This window comes from Alosa sapidissima, chromosome 13 (assembly GCF_018492685.1).
Source record: "Alosa sapidissima isolate fAloSap1 chromosome 13, fAloSap1.pri, whole genome shotgun sequence".
Classification (NCBI taxonomy): domain Eukaryota; kingdom Metazoa; phylum Chordata; class Actinopteri; order Clupeiformes; family Clupeidae; genus Alosa; species Alosa sapidissima.
Window position 1 is genome coordinate 9,874,461 of NC_055969.1, and position 17,389 is coordinate 9,891,849.

The 17,389-nt window shown below is 43.5% G+C and overlaps 1 protein-coding gene across 1 annotated transcript; it reads right to left on the reverse strand.

Annotated features, from left to right (window-relative positions):
* Positions 1-1,531: 1,531 nt before the first annotated feature.
* klhl8 (kelch-like family member 8) lies at positions 1,532-17,307 on the reverse strand. The gene is made up of 10 exons (XM_042060053.1): positions 17,224-17,307; positions 14,694-14,934; positions 12,526-13,074; positions 11,797-11,983; positions 10,173-10,316; positions 8,617-8,728; positions 8,297-8,465; positions 7,091-7,250; positions 4,469-4,670; positions 1,532-4,121 (listed from the first exon to the last, which is right to left on the reverse strand). The coding sequence occupies exons 2-10, from the start codon at positions 14,910-14,912 to the stop codon at positions 3,998-4,000; spliced, it is 1,866 nt and encodes a 621-aa protein (XP_041915987.1). The 5' UTR covers positions 14,913-14,934; positions 17,224-17,307; the 3' UTR covers positions 1,532-3,997.
* Positions 17,308-17,389: the final 82 nt, after the last annotated feature.

The window sequence follows — 17,389 nt, forward strand, 5'->3', positions numbered from 1 at the left end:
TTTTTCCTGACTAAAAACCTGTTCTATGGCAATTTCTATGATCTATAATGAACGGTGCAATATCCTGACCAAAGTTTTCAGAGCAGCCGTGTAGCGTTCAAAAATATTTTAGTTTTTTCAAAGCGGAAGATGAATAGATGAGCATTGAATAAACAAAATTGGGCTAACCACAACAATTCAAGCAAGCAGTAAAGTTAATAACCAGATATACACCAATTCTGTGTATTACCCAAATATGATCAAATTCTCTTCACTGTCCATGTCTGGAACAGACTTTATCAAAAGTCCATGATATTCTAGAGATTCCATGACCCGTGGGAACCCTGCTGTATATTTTAGTTGTATTCTAACGAAAGGAATAAAAAATAAACATGTGATCATTGTAACATCACAACATTAAATATAAAATTTAAATGTGGCCTAAGGTTTTTGTATTGTACTTCAGGTCGAGGTAGAGCATCTGATGGGCAAACTCAGAGCATTTGGCCTTTTAATAATTCATAATGTATATAATTGACTGACCTCAAAGTGGCAAAACATTTTAATGATCTCTGATTTTTTACACATTTCAAAGAGTCCTGAAAAGGGGCATAGTCATGATAAGAAAGCAAAAACATACACACAAATGGCTGTGATGGGGAAGCAAAGTTCAAAAGTGGGCAATTTAAAATACTTTATAGCAGCATACTTCCAGTCAATAAAGTTTACACAACAAACTTCTCACTGTTACTTTTTAACTCATTTTTACGGTAAATTTGCGCTGACTTTAACAAACCACCCACAAAACAATAAAAGAAAAATGGGCCAGGTGCTACTGTAAAGGGAATTCTTTAGTGTTTTTCTGATGTTAGAGGTCATACTGTGTTGATTCCCTGATATGTGGTTTCTTTCTAAAACATTCCAAAAATTATAATTTAAAAATGAGTCATATAAAAGCAAAAGTTATTTTAATATATATCACAATAAAGTTGTTGAAATAACCATTCTTTAGCAGTTTTACAGAACCTTTACAATTTAACATTCATGATTCATTTTTATATGCACACATATCATTTGTATGCACATATAAAGGGTTTGAAAGTGACCATTCTTAGTTATTAGTTATCAGTCTTTCCTTCAGAATATTAATTTCCTTTCAATTGTCTTTTATTTCAGTCCCATACACCCATTTGTATTGTTCCTTTCTATGTCTTCATGTATTTTCATAAGATGATTTACAATGATCTAATTTTGTCTTCTATGTTGCTGCCTCTGTAAAGGACATTAAGTGACTGATTGATTGATTTACTTGCACTCATCTGAGAGCATATGATTTTATTTACTTTTTAAAATAATGATGGCTATTATTAATAATGGCAAAAAGTTTGGTAACTACAAATGTCATCATCGTTCTAAATAGGAGTATAAATACAAGTAACATTACATTTATGTATTGTTTATGTTATGTATCTATGCATTTGTGTATATATCTCAACAAATCAGACAATAAAAAAGCTAAGGAGAAAAAAAAAATAATCACCGGAAGCATCCACATATTCAATATTTATCTTTATTAAGACGATACAAAGAAATGAAAAAGCATAACAAATTCAAGCAAAAATATACAACACAGATACAATATCAAACCAGTACGAAAGCATTACATGTTTACAAAACATCACTCCAGGGATGCCCTGCTCTGCTGAAGTGACCAGAGAAGATACAACAGGTCTTTGTAATCAGAAAATCTAGCTAGTGCCATGGTAGCTGTACATCTAAAAACAACAAACAGCTGAAGCTCTACCTGTCCACTAGATAATTTAGAGGTACATTACACCACTCTTTAGATCACACCACCCACCTTTCCTGGTAGGAATCACAAAATCACCCAAGTGTCACACACAAATAATCAAGTCCTGTAAATTATAGGATAACAATATGAATCTTTACCACAAATATTTATATTATGTATATCCTCACTTGATTGATCAGTGACAGCTGTTGTTTTTTTATGGGATTCCAAATTGATGGGCTTGAGACAGATAAAAGTCATGAACAACTGCAATGAATTCATGAGAATAAGCTGAGAAGGCTTTCAAAAGAAGACCACTACTAGGAAGAACTTCTGGATGAGACCACACAACAGTCTCATTTCTGGCATGTGAGCAGGTTTTTTTAAAAAAGAAAAAAAGAAAAGAAAAGAAAAACACAGTTCAAGCTTTCAATAATCCCTCTACTCTCCTCTACTGGATAAGACTTTATTCACAAGGCCTCACCACAACCTACTGCCCACCTCTGCAGTGGCTGAATGGGGGGGAAGACAGGAGGAGAGGAGGTTTACTGGCACGGTTAACAGGATAATAAAAACGACAAAACAAAACAAAAGGAACATGGCGGCACTGAGGTTAGCTGGCAAATGCAAAAAACAAAAAGTAAAAATAAAATATCACAACAGTCAGTCAGGTTGTCATTGATTGCACAAAAAAACCCACAGCAGCATGGCTCGTGAGCCTGGGTATGGAAAGGGACCGCAAAAATGCAGAGGTACACCAAAGCAAAAAACCAAACAAGGAGTGAGACGACAACCATTTTAGTCTCACCAAAGCAACACTAAAGTCCAAGGGGGAAAATAAAATCAAGCCCATAGAATTACTCAGGAAATGTCTTGAGTGAGATACGCTGGGGGAAACTAACCTCGTTTCCTCACGCATGCAAATCATGGCAGAAGAGTTAAGAGCAAATCCAGAGAGGGAAGTAAACATCGCTGATAAAATATCTCCAAAAAATAGCATGGTTCATTTCTCTTCAAAGCATCTTTGACAAAGACAAAAAAATATTCAAATATCCATTCTATCCTATGAAAATAGTGCACAATGAGTGACGACTTTGACAGTACCAGTGCAGAATAATATCTTTTTTTCTTCTTCTTCTTTTTAAAAGATCTCTGAGCGCGTGGAAGGCCCCGAGTGTGTGACATGGGCTCTGAGGTGACCGCACCTCGGGAGTGCCGAGAGGAGAGACCAGCCAGTGGGGTCGGCCCCAAAGGCCTCTGGCACCTCGGCCTCGTCCAGCACTGTCAGCCAGTCACAGGCCTCTCTTATTGCAGAACGTGTTGGCAGTATTAGGTTCTAAGACTAACCGTGTTTAAAGTTTCAAAGTTTTCGCATTGCACCTTCCAACCACCAGTCTGCGTTGCCATCTCTCTCTTTTGCTAGCCATCGTGTCTCACGTCTATGATTGTTTTTAACGCAAGCAGAGAGCGAAAAGGTGGAAAGCATGTCCGAGTCAGCTAAGATCCATTGCCAGGGAGTCTGTCTGTCTGTCTGTCTCCCTGTCTGAGCACAGGCAGGGGAGTGAATGGGTCACCTGTGCTATTTGTGGCCATTTCAATTTGGGGAGTTTACTGAATGACCTTGTCTTCATTGGCACAGCGAGGCTACTGCAGACAGACAGCTTACCAGCCAACACCCTGCGGTACTGAGGAATGTTCAGGAATCAGTCAGGAAGCTTCGCATTCGACTCCCCACGACTACTGCGAAGCAAGAGCTTAGCCTGGAAATGACTACAGCACAGAGTACAGCAGAGCACAGCACTAGAGTGAAATAGTGTGTGTGGTTTTTTTTTTTTTTTTTTTTTTTTTTTGTCAGAGCATTATAAGTGATAGTACATTTTGGAGGAACACCCATGTGTGTCAGTCCACAAGACCAAACGTCACTTTTTTCCCACAAATGCTTCAGTCACAGTGAGTGAGTGTGTGTGTGTGTGTGTGTGTGTGTGTGTGTGTGTGTGTGTGTGTGTGTGTGCATTACTGACAGTCAACACTTATACTGATTGTGTGAGCATGTTTAAAGAATGACAGTGCTATATTTGTGATTGCCTGTGTATGTATGTACATGTGATTGTGTCTTTGTTTATGTGTGTGTGTATATATGGCATTGTGTTTGTGTGTGTGTGTGTGTGTGCTCTGGTAAAGGTATGTGCTCGGCCAGTGCGGTTGTGCAGGTGAGTGTGTGGGGGGTTACATGCAGTCGGCCACGTTGCTGGAGCCCTGGCCCACGTCTCGGATCTGGCTGATGTGGGAGGAGCACACGGCCACGCCCGCCCCTGCCCTGCAGTGGGACACTGAGCCCACCAGCTCCCACCTGAGAGAGAGAGAGAGAGAGAGAGAGAGAGAGAGAGAGAGAAAGAAAGAAAGAAAGAAAGAAAGATTGAGACAGACAGAGAGAGACAAATTAAAGATGCAACAGGCACCATTATGAAAGAAACAATTAGTTCACAGGGTATAAAGATCATGGAATGTAATAGAAGCATTAAAACCCCAAATATCTTGTGAATTGTGTTACTTTCCAGCTCAGGCTAAATGTCAACAGCTGGCTGAAACTCTGTATCCACCAATTTCGAAGAGGCTATACAACCTAGCTATGTTCCTGTGAGATGTTACCTATAGCGGCCCTTTTCATTCAAAGTTGGCAATGCAGGTGCACCTCACCTGTTCATGCGGGGCTCAAAGGCCTCCACGGTGTTCAGGTAGATATTCCCGTTGTGTCCACCGACAGCATAGACGCGCCCCATCACCGTGGCCACACCCACTCCGCCGCGGGGGGTGGTCAGCTCGGCGACATACTCCCAGCGATGCGCACGGGGGTCGAACCGTTCCACTGAGCTCAATGGGGAGTTATCATCAAAACCACCTGCCCAAACGACACACATGGACGCACATACACACACATACATTAAATACAATAATAATCACACATACATTACAGTGTACAGTTGACATTGATCCTCGCTTGTGTTGAACAGCATGCAACTAGGGCACTGAGACTCAGGAAGTCTAAAGATAAAAAAAATTAAAGGCCTCAATATGAACCCCTAAAGGAAATATGTCCTTAGTAAAGTTGTAAATTTTAAGCATTCCTGTCCTGGATTACTTTTCGACCTTGACTGTTTTTTTAAGAATATTGTAGCACAGACCCTTTTGAAAATCTTTGGTATACAACATAAGTATGTAAATACTATAAACATCCAATAAAAACTCACAGGTCACTGATCTGTGTCTCACAGGTCACTGATAAGGGTCAAATCCAACAGACTGGTGAGTTAAAGCTTCAGATGACTTCAGTTTGCCATAAAACCCCATCTCTGCTTACCACCACTGATCAGTAACTTATCATAAAAACAAATCTCCATCAGCTCCACTATTTCCTTCACCTTTACCCACCTCATCATCTCAGTCCCTCCCTCTCTCGGTTACAGAGATCAGACAGGATCATGTGACGGTTACCAGTGAGGTTAAGGCTGATGCCATGGCAGAGCTAAACATTAACAGGAATGCCACTACACAGAGGTAGCTCTCCTCATCTAGCCTCAAACAAGAGCAGGCTAGCTCTACCTAATGAACTAAGAACAAGAGCAGGCTAGCTCTACCTAATGCACTAAGAACAAGAGCAGGCTAGCTCTACCTAATGCACTAAAAACAAGAGCAGGCTACCTCTAGCTCTACCTAATGCACTAAGCACTAAGAACAAGAGCAGGCTAGCTCTACCTAATGCACTAAAAACAAGAGCAGGCTACCTCTAGCTCTACCTAATGCACTAAGCACTAAGAACAAGAGCAGGCTAGCTCTACCTAATGCACTAAAAACAAGAGCAGGCTACCTCTAGCTCTACCTAATGCACTAAGAACAAGAGCAGGCTAGCTCTACCTAATGCACTAAAAACAAGAGCAGGCTACCTCTAGCTCTACCTAATGCACTAAGCACTAAGAACAAGAGCAGGCTAGCTCTACCTAATGCACTAAAAACAAGAGCAGGCTACCTCTAGCTCTACCTAATGCACTAAGAACAAGAGCAGGCTACCACTACCTAATGCACTAAGAACAAGAGCAGGCTACTTCTACCTCTACCTAATGCACTAAGAACAAGAGCAGGCTACCTCTACTTAATGCACTAAGAACAAGAGCAGGCTACCGCTACCTAATGCACTAAGCACTAAGAACAAGAGCAGGCTAGCTCTACCTAATGCACTAAAAACAAGAGCAGGCTACCTCTAGCTCTACCTAATGCACTAAGAACAAGAGCAGGCTACCACTACCTAATGCACTAAGAACAAGAGCAGGCTACTTCTACCTCTACCTAATGCACTAAGAACAAGAGCAGGCTACCTCTACCTAATGTACTAAGAACAAGAGCAGGCTAGCTCTACCTAATGCACTAAGAACAAGAACAGGCTACCTCTACCTAATGCACTAAGAACAAGAGCAGGCTAGCTCTACCTAATGCACTAAGAACAAGAGCAGGCTAGCTCTACCTAATGCACTAAGAACAAGAGCAGGCTAGCTCTACCTAATGCACTGAGAACAAGAGCAGGCTAGCTCTACCTAATGCACTAAGAACAAGAGCAGGCTACCTCTACCTAATGCACTAAGCACTAAGAACAAGAGCAGGCTAGCTCTAGCTCTACCTAATGCACTAAGAACAAGAGCAGGCTACCTCTACCTAATGCACTAAGCACTAAGAACAAGAGCAGGCTAGCTCTAGCTCTACCTAATGCACTAAGAACAAGAGCAGGCTACTTCTACCTCTACCTAATGCACTAAGAACAAGAGCAGGCTACCTCTACCTAATGCACTAAGAACAAGAGCAGGCTACCTCTACCTAATGCACTAAGACACTAATGCTTCGGCCAGTGGGACGACCCCAAACATGTTCCACTTATGTCTTTTCTTTCTTGTACATTCTTTTATTAGGATAACGGTACACTAGTGTGTGAGGAGCACACACACACACACACACACACACACACACACACTCTCCCATTCCTCCCTCACACACACACTCTCCGTCCCACTCACTCTCTCCCTCACACACACACACACACACTCCCACAATGGCAACCCACTACACAGACACACACATAGTGACATAAACTCACTCACACACAGTCAACAGTCAAACAAAAACAAACAGTGCCCCCCCCCACCCCCAACACACACAGCGACACACACACACACACATGCTCACTCACCCTCCACCCTCCCTCCCTCAATCATTCATTTACTAACCCTCCCATCCACTCCTTCAATCAAAGAAGCCTGTCATTCCTCGACTCACCCACGACGTAGAGGCAACCGTTGAGCTCGCTGACTCCGTTACCGGCCCGCCGCTGGCCCATCTCGTGCACGTGTGTCCACTTGTTGAGGTGAGGGTCGAACCGCTCCACACTGGACAGGGAGGCGATGCCATCATTCCCTCCCACCGCATACACATGACTCTGGAGGGGGAAACAAGTTCAAGTTCAAGTTCAATAGTTCAGTAGTTTATCGTCATGTAATGAAATTATTTTGCTCAAGAGCCAGCTCAATTTTAAAGAATACATTTAAGTAGTAATTAAAAAGGTATACTGTGTGTGAGTGTATGGGGGGGGGGTAAATCACTCGTTACTCAAAAATCAAACCACTGCCTTGTGTGTGGAATTGCTAAATAAATATATTTGACAGACATATTAATGTCACACTGTCTACATTACACAGCTGTTAACAAGGCAAGTAGAACGCTCCATTGACTTGAGTGGGCTTTCCCAAAGTTCTACGGTAAAATATTTTCATGTAATTACCGCTGCAAACATATAATTACCGCTGTCAATGGCAACGGAGTTTGTGCTTCTACTTCAGGTATTTCATCTCACTACGCAAGAACTGGAACTTCATTCAAAAGGGTAAAGCAGACGGTTGATCAGCTGTGTTCTAAAGAATGTTTGATTCAAGTTCAACGTGTGTTGTTGCGAACTATGTTTCTCAGCAAATGCCACGATGAACGGTAACAAAAAGGCTAGGCTATGTAGGCTAAAGTCATATTGTGGGAAGTTTATTATTTCGTTTTGGCAAGTAGCCGTATAATAAGCGGGATAATGTATAGAACGCTGGTCATTATTGGGAAAATAAGTCCCTTCAGGGCGGAACAAGACCCCTCCGCTGCGCGTCGCCATATCTGAACTTATTTTCCCAATAATGACCGGCATTCTATACATTATCCCTTACATATTGTGAAAATACCTGCAGTACAGTCAAATGGAAGCATTCATGGATATTACACTTGGGTGAGAAGTATGCTTTTATTGTGACGAAGTGTGAGGAAAGAAAAAACTCAAGATTTTTATCAAAGAAAACAAATGAGAAAACACCAAGTCATCTCCACACCTCAATTCGGGAAACATGACAATAATTGAACATTTTCATCTTTCTCTGAGATAAGCATCTATAAATTCCTTTACACAAAATTGGTGCTGTAAAGCAATTACCCAGAATCCTTTGTTCTTACCCCAAGGGCAACGGAGCCCACTCCTCCACGAGGCGTGTTCATGGCAGCCACCGTGCTCCAGCGGTCCGCCTCGATGTCGTAGCGCTCCACATCGCTGTAGCATGAGTTGTCATCCAGACCCCCGATGGCATAAATGGGGCCGCCCAGAGCTGCTAGGGCTATGCCCCTCCTTCAGGGCGCACACACACACAACCACAAAAAAACATTTACAGTCAGATATTTGCATATGTGTACACAAGCACACAAGCCCTTGTTCACAGCAAAAGAAATTCCAACCTTCACCAGATCCTTTAATTAAAGAAAATCTCCTTCAAACACACCTCTTGATGTACATGGAAGCCTTCATTGTCCACTTATTTGTGAGTGGGTCAAACATCTCCATGCTGCCCAGATGCTCGCTTCCATCATGACCGCCAACTGCATAGACCTTCCCTGAAGGGAATCACACAAGTTACTCCTTGTGACAGAATACTATGCAGCGCAGACACTATTACTCCTTGTGACAGAATACTATGCAGCGCAGACACTATGGGTTCTGTGCACAAGCTTACTTGAAGTCAGCATACCAATTTCCTGTTCTTTCACATGGATGTCAACACGCACCTTAAGATAAGGGCTTTAGTTATACCAAAACGTAAGAATTACAATGTGCACGACTCGTAATGTCCGTGGGCGGCTCTAAGGAGCACTGCCGTGCCACTATGTTCGGCTTCAAAACGTTATAAAAGCGATTTTAGCTCCCACCTTTTTTCTTAAAAACGCCAGCCTACGTGCAGTGGCTGCACAAAATAAGGAGGGAAGGATTTTCAGTTCGCACACGTTTTGGTACAACTGAAGCACTCCTCTTCAGGTGCTTGTTAACAGAGATGTCAACGAACAGAAAACTGCTTTGCTGACTTCAAGTATGCTATTGCACAAAACCCATACACAGTGAATAACTAGTGATGATTGATGTATAGAAGCCACTTCAACACTATCACAACTAAAACCCAAGATCATAAGGCCACACAGTGTTAAGAGCTCAGAGATCTGGACATATGTGTTACGGACACATTTTGAGACATGTTTGCGGCCGAGTGAATTTTAGCGAGGCTCGATTCCAATCCCCCCAAATCCCCCAGGCTTCCGTGGTAAGACCAGATGCCGACTCCGGCGCCACATGAAAACAAACAAGCCGATGAAAGGGCCCCGGCGAGATTCCTCCGCCTTAAAGGAGAGAGCGTGGCTTTAATATTTAACCAGGCGTGCCGGCGGGGAGGAGGCGCGTGTGGAGGGCCCCCCTGGACTCTGGTGGAGGCGTCGTTAGGCGTCTCAGAGTGCGCGCGCGTGCGTGCGAGCGAACGAACGAACGAAAGCCCCGGACCACATCTAACGCGTGGGGAGGTGGCAGCGCTCCAGTCAAGCTGCCGTCTGTTCGTCGGGCAGCCCACATAACACATCTGAGGGCCCATGGGCTAAATTTAACGACTTTGGAGGTGCTTGCGAAAAGAGCGCGGAGCAAAACAAAACCACAGTGGAAAAGGCTGATTTTTCTGGGTTTTGTGGACATGGGGGACAAAAGGAAAAATCTTCTGTTTGAGTTGAAGTATTTAGATTTGCTTTCACATCAGTTCTATTTTTTGCCTTGGCCTGGAGTGCACACATGCTCAGTGGGTGACACCGAGATGGGCCGGAGATGCATGATAGATTAGCAAGGCTGAGTAGAGAAAAAGACCTTACTTAATAATATAGAAATTACATTTTTTAATTTTTCATTGTTACATCCGGATTCAAAGTCCTCTGGCACTGGTGGTAACCCAGCTCATTCACAAAGAACAAAGAGAATGCCAAACATATAGACCCTCCCTCTCCTCAGCTAAGTTTTCAAATTCCTCACCTCCGACTGATATGACTCCAACGTGGCGCCGTCGGCTGTTCATCTCCGGGCCGAAGAACCAGCTGTTCTTGCTGATGTTATAGCACTCAATGCTGCGGAAGGGGTCTCCAGAACCACCCCGGCCGCCCACGCAGAATAGCACACCTGGGCAGGAGAGGGCAAAGGTCACTCACCCACTCTCCCTTCTCTCGCTCGCTCTCATGCAATCACTCTTATACCACTTTCAAACCAATGACCTGGGTCAGACCAGGGTTACCTGACCCACATCCAACCCTCAAGAGGTGGGCTGCAAAGTAGGGTCAGTCAACCCAAGTTAACCCTTTCAGACAGAAAAATCAACCCGGGTTGAACCCTGGTCAGGAGCCTTGGTATGAAAGGGGTACATTTTACACACACACACACACACACACACACACACACAAATAGACACCCAGCCTCACATGACAACGACTGTCAGATTAACCAGCGTTGCCTTATTCCGCTGCTCATTCCGTACTTAATGGATATTAAATCAGATTACATCACAGTGACATGAGATTAGCTGTGACACTGATGATGACAGCAGAGTGGGCAGTGCTGAAGCCGATTACTCAAAGCCACTGAAAACAATTCAGTCAGCATGGAAAACCATTCAGAAAGGGGTACAATAACAATAAAAGTTAGGCAGTAGGGGTGGGCGATATATATCGTCTGCGATAATATCGTGATTGCTGTTTTAACGATGTGCAAATTGACGTTATCGAGTATTTAAATTACTTAGGGGGAAAACACTCGAAATCACGCAATGAACCCCCATTCTTTCACTAAATCCAGGAGGTGTATGCGAGAGAAGCCCCTGGTTGCAGCAGAGCAAGTCACATGATCGCTAGTGATCGACGTTGTCACACGCACGCCTAATGTTTATTTTGTACGGCTACTTCGTTCAAGTGGCAATGATGAGTTTCTTGAATTTCCCTTTGGGGATCAATAAAGTATCTATCTATCTATCTATCTATCTATTTAAAGTCACGCTTTTTCCTACACTGTATTATATGTAAACATTAGGCTAGCCTTTGAGTATTTTAATAGTCAGTTGTAAACAAAGAAAACTTCTCTTACTCTTTTTGAAATGTTACTCTTTAGTAAATGGATGAAGTTCGCTCTAAATATCAACTTTTATTAATTATGCTAACCGTTAGCATCTCTATGGGATTTCTCATATACATCAGCTATAAGCTAATGCATTAGTTTCTATTCTGTAAGGTCTACGTACTAGTTTTACAGTGAAACCTAAGTAAAGGTTTGAAAGGAACTTCAGCTTCACACTTTCTCTTGGGAAACTGTCAGGCCTATCTATCCTCTGTAATGTAGCTGGCTAGACCATGTCATTGCCACACACAATGCATTGCAATGAATGCATTGGTTTGGTTAAAAAGTCACAGTTTAGGTTTTTGGTTATTATTGTAATGATACTGTTCATAAATAATGAGCTGTAAAGTAACTTAGACTTTTAAAAACAGTTTTTTAAAGGATATCGACTAATTATTGTTATAGTCAAAATCACAAAAAATAGAGATATTATTTTTTGTCCATATTGCCCACCCCTATTAGGCAGCCAGGTCTGTGTGCGTGTGTGCGTGTGTACCCGCGGTGTGTTTCCGTGGCGTGGTACGGACTGTGTATTCAAAGTCCGGCACACTCTTGTTGCTGAGGTGCAGGTGGTAGTTGCGGGCTTCGTCCAGCAGATCACGGCAGCTCAGGCTGTTCTTGATCATATCCTCTCTGGCCACTGTACCCGTCAGGAAGTCCACTGGCAGCAGCGGTAGACGCACCTGAAGCCAGACAACACACATGGCACAATACACCACAAACTAGCGCACAAACTAGAGACTCACATACTAAAACTATTCACATTAAAACCAGAAATAAACTAACATACTGAACCCAAACACATTCTAACATACTGAACCCAAACACATTTAAACTTAATATGCCACAATGTTCCATTGTTTCTATTCCAACTATGTAGAACACCCTATTTACTCAAAATAAAATAGCTTACTTCACATCAGTCAGGGCTGTGCAATTACTCAAATTAATCGGTTAATCGTTAATTATGACTTCCCTTCCAATGCTTATGAAAACAACATAAGTAAGGGATAATGTATAGAACGCCGGTGTTTATTGGGAAAATAAGTCCCGACAGGGCAAACCGGACCCCGACGCGCAGCGGAGGGGTCTTGTTCCGCCCTGAAGGGACTTATTTTAATGAATAATCGTGTTAAATAATTGTGTTCTCAATCTTGACCAAACTAATCATGATTATGATTTTTGCCATATTGCCTAATTTGGTTGATCTGGTAGCTGCTCCGACCTGTGACATGATCTGGTCCAGCCAGTCGTTGTGGTGCTGCGGGTTGGCCTTGAGCCACTTGATGGCGGCTTGGTAGACCTGCGTCTCCGAGTGGATGTTGAGGTCGGGCGAAGCCAGCAGCGTGCGCAGGTGCTGTGGAGAGACGGCTGGGAAGTCCTCGCTCTCCACTACCTGGCCAAAGTGTTCGCAGGCGTAGCGGTCGGCCATGGCCATCAGGTCGACGCGGTGGTGGCTCTCGGCAAATGTTCGCACAGCCAGGCAGTTGGACGGGTGGAAGTGGGCCTTCATGTACTCGCAGCAGGCCCGCGCCACCAGCTCCACCTGAAGGATGCACGCAGCGTAGAGCAGCGGCTGCACGTTGTCCACCGTCAGCGACAGACGCGACGAGTACGCAAAGGTCACCAGGTCCTGTATGGCCTCGCCGTCAAAGTCGCGGATCTCGATCAGGTCCTGCTTGGCCTCGGCCATCTCCGACAGGAACATGGCCCGGAAGTAGGGGATGACACAGGCCAGCACCAGCTTGTGACAAGGGATCAGCCGGCTGCCCACCTGCACAGGACAACAACGAATGGGAAGTGAAGCGCTTTGGTGCCTTGAAAAGCAAATTCATTGCTATTCAAATGCAATATGTTGTGTTGGGTTGTAAAGTAAAACATATTTAGGACAGAAAACAGGTGTACAGTGAAAGAGATATAATAGCCCCATGAACGACGTTGAGAGTGCCTTTCAGTCTCACCATAACTCTTAACATTGTGTACCCCAGTTTTGAAGTCACGATTCGGTTCATTTTCGGTACAGTAAGTACTGCTAACCTAAAATTCACTGACAATATTGCTGGTATTTTGAAAAGGTGTCAAATGTTTTTTTATACTAATTGACTCAACTGACATATGGTCCTCCACTTGATATATCTGTGTGGGAACGGAATTGGTAAGCTTACATTCGGTAAGTTACACCAGAGACTTTCTAATGAGGAGACACAGCACTCAAAAAATCCTCCATAGAAATGCATGGGGCTAGTTTGTAACGCCAATATGGCCGTTGTCTACACATATCCCACCCCTTCCACGGCAAAACGTTGACATGTGAATACATTGAGCCAATCATGTGGTGTGATGTGAATACATTGAGCCACTCATATGATGTGTTGTGAAGACATCGTGCCAATCCTGTGTCGTGAGCTCGCCACTGGAGCAAGATTGGTGTCGTGAAGCCTTGCGCACGCGCATTTCTGCCGAATAGGAAGCCTGATGAGTGCCCAAAAAGCGTTGCAATATGGCCACCAAGTGGAAGAACTTGCCTAAAAGGACTTTGGTTACACATTTACACATCTGTATGAATACATGTACCTTTACACGCCTACTTTTAATAATTGGAAAGATGTTGCATCAAGACTGATACAAATGAAAAACAAGTACACATTACAAGCTACAAGTTAAACACAACAGACTCCCACATCAAATCAATAGCAATATGTGGTCTTTCTTATTACATCAAGATGAGGGAGAACTAAATATTTTACACAGTTCAGCAGCTAAGAACATCCTGATGAAGCTTTGCCATGATTCATGCTCCACAACAAAGCATGGTTAAGATTTTTCTCTGTGCTGAATGGTCAAATATCAGAAGACCAAATGTAGGCCTGCGGTAGCCAGAGGGGAAGAAGTGGGCGCTTACCACTCAACCGACTGCATTTGAGGGAAGAGGGGAAAAAAACTGCCACTGAGTGAAACACTTCCATCCATTCATGACTGGTGACATACAAAAGCCCCACTGAGGACATGGAAAGTGAGGCTAATACTCCGGATTGTCAGCACCATGGGGAGGGAATTAAAACTCTTTACATTAACGCTGATGAGCCCAGCTGTCCCACCAGCTCAGCTCATTCAGCCAGTCCACCTCACTACACCATTCGTCCACAGCCGGACACAGTGCTGAGGCACACAGTTGATTTGTCCGGGACAGAACCAGGAATCCAAGCGAAAAATAGTTGAGCGGAAGGCTAAAGAGCAGTCATCATTACCAGGCTCATGTAACAGGAGTGTTCAATGTTTGTGTGACACTAGAGGTGTTTGTTTATGTTTACAGAAAACCTGCATGTGTGATGGTGGTGTTAGGGAGCCTTGGCATTAGGGGAGCAATAGGAGTGTGCTGTGCTGTTGGTTTACCTTCAGCGTGACGTCACAAAGCTCGCCGGCCTCGTAGAACTGCCGCAGTGAGTTGTGGAAGTCCTTCCAAGCCTCCTGGGCCTGGAAGACGAAGGTGCCGTCGGCCTCGCAGTCGCCCTCCGGGCGCCGCACTGGGCGCTTCTCCTTCAGCCGCTGCTGCTGCTGCTGCTGCTGCTGCTGTTGTTTGCCCTGCTCCGTCGCCACATCGCCTGGAGCCATGGCCACTCACGCGCACCAGAGCCTGCCACGAGTGGACAGGGAGAAGACAAGTGAGACAAGTAAGGAAGGGGGTTGGGGGGGGGGGGGGGGGGGCGGCATAGGGAGCGAACAAGAGACGGAGGAGAAAGAGAGAGGTCATAGGAAGGACAACAATGGTGGGAAGAAGAGATTAAAGACTACCCTGACCAAAGAACAGAGGTGGACCAGGGCCCAACTATGGCATAACAGATACTAACTGTCCAGCAAAACAGATCCAAACACTGCAAATCTCTTAATGCCAGATTAGGAATGACCGCCACCAACTGATTTTGTTTGTGGTGGGGGAAAAAAAAAAAAAAAAAGAGCGAAAAGGATGTTAGCAATTTAAATTTGGGTAATGTAGAAACCCTGTTTGTTCTTTCTCCCTTTCCATCTTCTCTGCCTCTTTCCATGCTTGAGGAGCATTTAAAAAAGGGGGAAAAAAGCTTCCCTCCCACCCACGCCACACAAACTGCACTCATCCTCTGGAGAGGCCTCACTCCCTCTGAATGCACTCGCTGGGAGGCTGGGCCTGATCAGTATTCCTCCCAGCACTGAGGCCACAGGAGAAGGCTGCATAGCCCATATTTCACAGAGCATATACTGTGCTCAAAGGCTCGCTCTTAGCAACAGTGCAACCTCTTCTCCAAAACCTGTAACCCCTCATGATGTGGTGATCGTTCTAAACTTACATCTTATCATTTGACTTTTTTGCTACAGGTCTGTGTCAGTATCTTGCGATCCCAATAGCATGCTTGGAGTGGCTGTACATTTACAAAGCATGCAGCTTTTGTTGTACAATATCAAATTAATTCTCATACTGCAAATCTAAAGATGTAGGAGGGAAGTGAACCTTTCGTTTTATGTCAAATTATTCTTTTAGGTGTTTTGTTGGCTACAGCTGGCTAGAAAACGTGTTATGTTGCCAGTGAAATATCGAAGAGCTCTTTCTTTGAAATTGCATCACTATTGTAATCCTCAACCAATCATTTTCCTGCCTTACACACTGATAGACATTATGCCATTTTTGTATTAAATGTAAGCTTTTAACCATAAAAGTGCGATTCAAATGTTTTCTACAGTCATTTTCGATATGAGTAAAATAATGTGATAAAATGATGTTTTCAAATGATGGAATATGGCATTTCAAGACATGGGACAGATAGAAGCATCACATTGCACATTGCATTGCAATCCTACCGGGGTCTTTCTGACGATTTTTCAGTATCCACCTCCTATCATATGGTTACTCTATACTTAAACGATAGGTCACAACTTTAACTAGTAGATTTCCCGAAATTGTATGGAAAGTAAACTTAAAGTAAGACGGTTCAAATTCAACGCTGCGCAACTGAATTGTGGTCAGCTAGACTGGCTGACACCAATGCGCTCTCAGGTTCGTCGGGTCGCCAGACTAGGGGACACCGCACACAATGGTCAGGAATCATTCGTGCGTTTCTGACAGCGTTTAACGTTAAACCTAAACATTTCTAATGTGTAGCTACTGAGAGTTTTCACCACATATTTGGAGTAATAACAATTAGCACACCCTAAGCAACGTCATTAATCTAAGCTAAATCTACAGTCTTTAACGACAGACGAGTAACGACGCTAATGTAAATACGTAGGCCTATTCTGTTAATGTTAAGGTAAATGTTTGTGTTAAATTATTTATCATAGTCAACGTTATAGTTAGCTGACGTTCCACTTACCTCTAAGGTCAATAAACACTACATTACAAGTTCAAAGGTCGTTTCGTTTGTCACTCTAGGCTCGCTCCTGTAAATGACTTACAATTAGTGCAGCTGTAAAGTTTGGGTTCATCCATTTAGCTTTCGGTTTGCTAACGCCTGACATTACATTAGAGGAAAGTTGGCTAACTAGCAAGCGTTAGCTGCCTAATACCTGGCCAAACGCTTGTTTATTCTTATAATAAATTTCCATACGAGTAATTAATGACCCTTATCAGAATCGTTTAACGTCAAAGGGGAGGTTGAACACAGATGTACAATTGGTTGCTGATACATTAGGGTACCTATTAACCACTCATTACACGACAGGTCTGTCTGTCTGGGCTATGTCACTTACAGCCATCATCATAACATGGCTAGCCAGCGAGCTAACGTTGGTATCAAGCTTACAACTTGTCTCTTAAAAACTTCCTGTATGCAATACGAAATCAGATAAAGGGAGTTGACAGAAATGTGGCAATGTTCACTGCTTATAGTTAAGTCAGATAACCATAAAGTTATGTACTGCACAAAATTACAATATTATGTGTATCTGATCCTACCTCATCTTTGGATTCGTCTTCAGCATTCGCCCTCCCTCTCACTATCTTTCTCTTTCACGCATGCACATTTCACACAAGCGAAGCAAAAAAAAATCTACCACTCCCACTGTTATGACCGAACTGTATTATGGGTAATGAAGTCCCAAATAACATCAATCAGCACACT